Source organism: Myotis davidii, unplaced genomic scaffold (genome assembly GCF_000327345.1).
Source record: "Myotis davidii unplaced genomic scaffold, ASM32734v1 scaffold450, whole genome shotgun sequence".
NCBI classification, from domain to species: Eukaryota; Metazoa; Chordata; class Mammalia; order Chiroptera; family Vespertilionidae; genus Myotis; species Myotis davidii.
In genome coordinates this window covers 16,696-24,967 of record NW_006282385.1, presented here as the reverse complement: position 1 = coordinate 24,967, position 8,272 = coordinate 16,696, and the positions used below count along the sequence as shown (strand labels likewise).

Below are 8,272 nucleotides of genomic sequence, written 5' to 3'. Positions count from 1 at the left end.
GCTGGGAACGTTGGAGTCCTCCATCACTAAAGCAAGCAAGCCTCCCTGTTCGCATCAGCTGCCTGGCTGCCAGCAGCCATCTTGGCTGCCAATTAATTTGAATATCTCGCCGATTAGCCAATGGGAAGGGTAGTGGTCGTACACCAATTACCATGTTTCTCTTTTATTAGTGTAGATAGATTCTTTGGGGATTTTTACTTCTTTCTCACAGATTATTTTTCCATTAAAGTGAATAAATAAGTTGCCATTGTTATTCACGCTGTATCATCATGTGACTCGACTTTCAGGCAAGCTACCAGAGACAATACAGGAATGAGAGTCTGTCTCAGAGTGCGGTCCAGATGCTGGTGGGCGCAGCAGGAAGCTTTGGTGAGAAGGGAGAGTAAGTACATTGTCAGGAGAAAATTTCCATACTCCTAATGTTAGAAATTGTGCAAGATTTTTTTCTTGCTTTTGTCTGATAAGTTGGGATCATCCAGTATTATGTGTGGAAGCCCGTGTCTGCTCTATGTCCCACAACCAGGCCAGGTAACCTACACTGGGTTTTCTTGACTTGCTCTACTCGTTCAGACCTCTGCACATATAAACAAGCTACTCCTTCTTACTAAGGTGCTCTGCCCTTTCTCCTTTGCTTCCTAAAAAGCTAAACTACAATAAACTTCCCTCTCTCTCTCTCTCTCTCTCTCTCTCACTCTCTTTCTCTCACTAATCAAATGTCTCACTAAGTCAAAGACTTTCTTGATCCCTATAGGCACATCTTCCCACAACACACCCTCTCTGAATATTGAGCATACACCTGTAATGATTTCTTTAGATCAAGTCTCCACAGTAAGCAATGAGTTCCTCAAAGTCAGGGTTTTAGGGATTACCCTAAGTTTACCCCCTGTGGGAGGATGAAGGCAACAAAGCCCAGATACACCTTTGTTTTGGTCTATACTCCTAGTACTAAGGACACCAAAATTCCCTGCTCAAATGAATCTAAGTTTATTTATGGGGTTGTATTCTTGGACCTTTTCCCATGAGCCATCACCTTAAAAGAAAACTGGGCCTTTAGTGTATAAACCTAAGAGGTGTGGTAGCATGGTGTCCACTCACAGTACCACTGGTTTGTGGTACCATGAGAGATAAAGACAGTGTGGGATGAGAAGCAGCCAGACACTGGAGCATGTTCTTGCTAGGTTCAAGTACAAATTTTCAGAGTCTATGAGTTTTAATTCAAGCCTAGCCATGCAAATCATATGACATTATATTTGTCAAGATAGAAAGATAAAATATCTTATTTAAAATTTTGGTTTCTTGGTTAATAATGTTTAAATATTTCACATATAGTGCAAGGCTCTCCATTTGCCCTATTGCTCCAAGCCCTTCAAATGCTTAGGAGACCTGGGTGGTGTTAGGGTAGTTCAGGAAGAGGGCTGGGCAAACGTAGTCAATTTAAAACAATATGATGTATACTTTTCAAAGAGTGAATAAATGACATGCTGAAAGCATTATCAACTCATTGTCCATGAAAGGTTTAATTAAAACAAAACAATAATACAGAGCAGTTCAGCTCACTGCCTTGATTTTTCCTCTTTAAAATCCCCCAAGAAGGTAGAAGCAGCATAAGTCTATGAATAAATGGACACAAAGAAGATGTCAACAGTGGGAGAAGGGGGTTAAAGAGGTGAAAAAATTCATAGTAGACAATGAAGGCAAATTTTGGAATATATTACATTTTTATTCACACATGTAAGAGATACTAGTAAATATTGAATACTAATATACACAGAATTATATGCCAGGCACTGTGGGATATTTCAAGATTAGTGAAATGGTGTTCCAATCTCCAGAGACTTTCTATTAATTACACTTGTAATGAGTACTTGCTCATTTGCTGGGCTGTCTTGGAGTTGATTTTGCCATTTGCTGATGATTCTTACCAGTAACCCCATGTGTTGGGGTGTCTCATGGCAAGAAAAAAAGATCTAAGGAGAGAAAGAGTATCAGGTTTAAAAAGGAGTACCAAGACCTGTGCTAAGTGCCTATGTAATTACCTAAGAAATAATATATTGAATAAAGAGCTTTTATTAAGTTTTGTTTCAGATACAGTCTTAAACATTTAACATGTATTACCAATTTTATGTCTAAAATCCTATGAGGTGAATGCCATTGTTATTATCTTCATTTTGCAGATGAGGAAAGTGAGCCCCAGCGAGATTAAATAAATTACCCAATGTTATTTGTCTAAGAAATTACAGAGCTTAGATTTGAAGCTAAGTTGTCTTACTATCCAGTTAAAAAGATCATACTCTTTTCCTAATATGGGTCAAACAGTGAACAGTTGATATAAAAATAGGACTGCAGGAGCCTGAATTACTTAATTTGAGCTGTAAAATGTCATGTACTTATTGATATTACAGAATTTTAGGATTCATTAGAACTTTTAAAATTATCATACCTTAGATATTAATTCCATCAGGAAGGTTTCCTGATTCCCCATGACTCTATTCAATGTGCCTCCCCACAAAAGAAAATAAATGTGCCCCCTTTGTGGGTTTGGCTTGTCCTCTTATAGATTATCTCCATATCAACATTTACTACACTTTACTGCAATTGTTTTTGCATGTTTTACTTCACTTCTCTGCTAAATCCTTGAGGACAGAAACCAGTATTTGTGTGTGGCTTATGGTTTATCCCCAGCATTTAGCAACCATAATAAGTGTCCAATAAATAATTTAAAAATTAGGAATGAATCAAGTCATATACACATTAGTGATTTTTTAAATGTAATTCCCATGTTATTATATTGAATCATAGAGAATTGAATGATTTTATTTTTTTCTCAATTACATCAGTTTTCCTATAGCAGATAAATTGCCCAATTTTCAGAGTGTGAACAGTATAATCAACTAGAGGCCTGGTGCATGGATTCATGCACTTGTGGGGTCCCTCAGTCTGGCCTGCATCCTCTTGCAATCCGGGACCCCTCAGGGGATGTTGAACTGCTGGTTTCGCCCGATCCCCACAGGCCAGGCTGACATCCCCCGAAGGATGTAGTAGTGCGCAAAGCGGCAGACGGCCAGGGAGGAGCCTGAGCAGGGGCCGGGCACCGTGCTTCTTCTGCTCATCGCTCATTCTGGCCCCACTGCACCTGCTACTGCTGCCTGGTAGCACTGCCGTGGAGGCAGGAGAGGCTCAGGCCACCGCAGCTTCGCTCACCAGCCATGAGCCCAGCTTCTGGCTGAACGGTGCTCCGCTGTTGGAGTGCACTGACCACCAGGGGGCAGCTCCTACATTGAGCATCTTCCCCCTAGCAGTCAGTGCGCATCACAGCTACCAGCCAACCGGCTGGCTGGTCAAGTCGTTGACCAATCGCCTAGGCTTTTATATATATAGATAAGAAGGACAAGGTCCGCCTTTGAACTTAAGTCACCAATGACCTTCCATTAAGCCATTTTTTAATGTAGGACCTCAGACCCAAGGACAAAACTCTATCCTCCTTCTATGGAAGACAATGAAAGTATCTGGACAGCAACAGGTAAGTTCCTCATAAAACCAAACAAGACCAAATCATAGCACACAGATCTAAGCTGTCTCAATAGAAAAGTCAGAAGAAAACTACAGACAAGTGCCACCAAAGTATCTTTTGGGGTTTTATTACCACTGAATTCTCCAAGAAACCATTTTAACTCTTAATCTACCACTTGTATTTTCCCCATAAATTCCTTGGCTACTTGCCCAAAAGGTGAAAGAAAGGAGATGAGAGGATCTGTAAGATCGGCTGGATGTTTCATAATACTTTCTCATTTAATTATCCCAGGCGAACATAGGTATTTTTACCTCCATTTTACAGAGCAAACAGGTTAATGAGGTAATTTGTTCATTGCCAAACCAGATAATGGGGTTCACAACATGAAAACCCATATGTAGTTGAATCCCAAATATTTGAACTAAGGTATGCTTTCTATTCCTGAACCTTGACCTCTCTACCATTTTAAACCATGTATCTCCAGATTTTTATACTCGCTGTTTAATAAGTGAGCCCCACATATTAAAATTCATAATTATATGTCTATTCTATCTATAACTTTGAAACTTGAAACTATGCCCATGAAAATGTCTCATTTCCAGTCATCACTGGGCAAAATAGTATTTTTGCTTTCTGCCAATACTGCATTCTACTTATCCCAAAATTTAAAAGCATATTTAAAGATTTCTCTTTTTTTAGGTATATGAGTCTTGAAACAATAAAGAATTATTCTGAAAGCAAAACAATTCTTACCTTTGTTAGAAAAGTATTGCTCAATTGGGTATATAATACTAAAAAGGAAAAAGGGATCCCATCAAGGTAAGTGAAATTTCTGAATCATAATGATAATTTTATGTTTAATTTCTTTAACATAAAAAATTGTTTTTCACAGCTTGTAGACAATTTTGAAATCAGGAAGTATGAGTCCATCAACTTTTCTTTTTCAAGATTGGTGCAGCTATTTGGGGTTACTTGCAATTGTATATGAATTTTTAAAATCCTCACCTGAGGATATTTTCACTAATTTTTAGACAAAGGGGAGAGGGTTAAGAGGGAGAGGGAGAGAAAAAAACATCAATTGGTTGCTTCCCATATGTGCTCCAATCTCCCTGAAACCTGGGTATGTGCCCTGATAAGGAATCGAACCCTCAACCTTTTGGTGTATGGGATGATGCTCCCATCAACTGAGCCACACCGGCCAGAGATATATACAAATATTTTTAATTAGCTTGCTTATATCTGGGGAAAAAATGCCATTAAGATATTCATAGGAATTGCATAGAATATGTTGACAGCTTTGGGTAGAATTGCCATCTTAGCAACATTAAGCTTTTCAAATTGTGAATATGGAATGACTTTTCATTTACTAAGATTTCTAATTTCTCTCAGAAATGTCTTACCATTTTCATTGTACAAGTTTTCATTAAATTTATTTTTTTTACCTTTTCTTCTGTTAAATTTAATCTTAAGTATTTTTTTTCCTTTTTTAATGCCTTCATACATTAATTTTTTCTTAATTTTATTTTTGGATTATTTATTCCTAGTATATAGAAATACAACTGATTTTTAATATATATTTTAAAGGTTTCCTTTAATATGTTTTTTAAATTGATTTCAGAGAGAAAGGGAGAAGGATAACGAGGTAGAAACATCAGTGATCAGAGAGAATCATTGATCAGCTGCCTCCTGCACACACACACTGGGATCCCAAAATTCAGCATTTGCCCTGTGACTTCCTGGTTCATGGGTCAATGCTCAAACAGTGAATCACACTGGTCAGCTGATTTTTTTTAGCATATTTTATTGATTTTTTACAGAGAGGAAGGGAGAGGAATAGAGAGTTAGAAACATCGATGAGAGAGAAACATCGATCAGCTGCCTCCTGCACACTCCCCACTGGGGATGTGCCCGCAACCAAGGTACATACCCCTGACCCGAATCGAACCTGGCACCCTTGAGTCCGCAGGCTGATGCTCTATCCACTGAGCCAAACCGGTTAGGGCAGGTCAGCTGATTTTTATTTATTGATTCTATATCCTGAAGCTTTGCTGAATTCACTTATTAGCTCTCAGTTTGGGGAATTCTCTAGGATTTTCTGCATATAAGATCCTGTCATCTATGAATAAAGGTAATTTTACTTCTTCCATTCCAACTTTGATGGCTCTTATGTCTTTTCTTCAACTCAATAAGAGTATCAAAGATTGAGTGTCTAATCCACCACACTCAATAAACAACAAAAGGACATATCTGTGCTATAGTTATTTTGAAGCCTTTAATACTAAATTAAGCTACAACCTTCTGAGTAATTATTTTTGTTGCTGTAACAAAGAAAGAGAAATTTGAAAACTATAATTGATATCAATTTATCCTTTAAACTATCTCCAAAATGCCATTCACCTCAGTAGGTAATACAGATTCTGGAGATACATGCTATATTTAGAATCCCCTTCTCCATTATTTATTAGCTGAATGGGTTTTTCAGGTCTCAGTTTCCTTATTTGCAAAATAGGTATAATAATATTTTTGTTATATTCTAGAAGCTGATTTATGTAAAGCATCTGGCAAATAGTAGATGCTAAAATATAATAGTTGGGTTCTCCTCTGCTTGATGAGATCATTGTAAAGATTATATAGTGTGTGTAGAAGTCCAGGGATTAGCACTGGATAGTCATTTAACAAATATTAATGTTTATTACTAATTGCTGAGTAACATTCCATTGAAAATTGAGTTCTTTACCTAATGGATAAAGTCATAAATATGGGGATATGGCATTTAAAAAAGAGCAAAAAACATGAAAGGAAACAAATAACCATGGAAAAGAACCAGCAGACTTATATCCGTATGACTTCATAACTGAAATGTTAAAATTAATAAGTGATGGACTCACAAACATGAACAAGCCAATCACCAAAAGAAACTGAACAGAAAAATGGAAAAATACCTATAATTCTTAAAATTAAAAATTCAACTTGAATTATTCAGAATTGAATACAAAATCAACATGATATATCTAATTTGGAGAGATACAACTAGAATTGAGCAAATAAGAATAAATAGAAAAATGTCAGGACCCTGAGATTTGAAGTGCTAACACTTGGGCAGACAAATTTGAAGAGGCTAAACCCCCATATTCTCATGAACACTCTGGCCTGACAGAAGCAGCTGCGTCCACCTTGCTGGAAGATGATAGCCTCCCAGCACCTTCACAGGTTGCAGACACATCACAAGATAAAGCTTGTCATTGTTTCAGGGTTAGTCTCTACCACCTTTTATTACTTCCAAGGTAATTACCGAGGTCAGATCTTAACACAGCTAGAGGATTCTACAACTTATCAACTGAGGGACTTACAAGACCTAACCAATATCAGAGAACACTAGTAGAACATACAAGAGAATGGATCTTGAGAAGATTGCAACATGAGGCCAGATTATGAAGAATTTCTTGACCTGATGGTCTTATCCATGATGAGCCAAGGTTCAACATGTGGTCAACGAGACTTGGAATTGGTATTATTACATGCCTGAAATGGGTTTTGAAGTTTGACGAGGCCAAAAACCTACAGTAAATGAGGTGCAGATGGTAAAAAATTATATTTAACTATATTAATTATATGGGAATGAAGAACCAACCACATGACCTCTGGGAAGACCTGCAGAACATTTCCCTTCACCAAGACAACAGTGATAAACTCAATGATAGATGTCTTCTGCAGGACATGGTTAACAATAGTTGAAACAATAGAATTGGTGCTTCAATTCTTTGCCTCCTGCCATTCCTTGGCAGAATGAATGGCAGAAGACAAATGTCAGCACTTAAATGTCAGAGAAAGGATGAGCATACTTTATTTTGTAAGCAGCAAATCAGAGAATGGCTAACAAATAACATAAGTCAAAGGGAAATATTGACAGTTAACTCACTATTACTTGATTTCTAAACATAGAGAGCTGGTGGGCAAAGGGATGAGATCACATACTGCAACGGAAAATCATGATCCCTCGCCTTTCTTCCAGACATAAGTCAGTTCTCAGATCCAGAGCTCTTGAGAAAGGATGGCAACAATACCACAAGTATACAGGAGAAATATTCTCTCAATATATATTTTTTCCAAATGGACCTTTAGGCACTTTACCAGAGTTACTATGCATTGGGAAAAGGAAAATACCTGGACTTTTGTACTTTGAGGATATGGCATCCTATCTAATAATAGACAAATAGGGTAATTAACCATACCTCTCCTATGCTTCCCATTGGCTAATCAGGGAGATATGCAAATTAACTGCCAACCAAGATGGCGGCCGGCAGCCACACAACTGAAGCAAACATGAGGCTTGTTTGCTCCAGTGATGGAGGAAGCCAAGGTTCTCTGCCTGCCGCAGCCCGGCTCTGAGCTCCTGAAGCAACAGCTCCAAAAGCAACAATGTTTTAATTATAGAAGCTAAACAAACCCCAGATACCTGCTTTCAGCCAGCCGCGGCCTCAGAGCTGGAGTGAGCAGGACAGCAACAATGTTTCAATTATAGAAGCCAAACAAACCCCAGATACCTGCTTTCAGCAGCCACGGCCTCAGAGCTGGAGCCAGGCCTCAGAATCAGTGACAGCTATAGAAGGTAAATAAATCCCAGAATAAAAAGAAAAAGAAAAAATAAGAGGCTGGGAGCTTCGGTTGCCCGCTAGCCTGAAAACGGCCCTCAGCCCCTCACCCAGACTGTCCAGGCACCCCAGTGGGCACCCCCACCCTGATGGGGGTGTGACCAGCTGC

General features: G+C 38.5%; 1 protein-coding gene across 1 annotated transcript in view; it reads left to right on the top strand.

Moving 5' to 3' along the window:
* The window catches only part of SLC9C1 (solute carrier family 9, subfamily C (Na+-transporting carboxylic acid decarboxylase), member 1), a gene marked incomplete at its 3' end in the record, with an annotated part of 63,298 nt that overhangs the window by 39,303 nt on the left and 15,723 nt on the right, over window positions 1-8,272 (top strand). Inside the window, exons 14-15 of the mRNA XM_006752928.2 lie at window positions 288-382; window positions 4,211-4,330. Of these exons, the coding sequence (XP_006752991.2) occupies window positions 288-382; window positions 4,211-4,330 (215 nt within the window). The remainder of the gene's footprint in view (window positions 1-287; window positions 383-4,210; window positions 4,331-8,272) is intronic.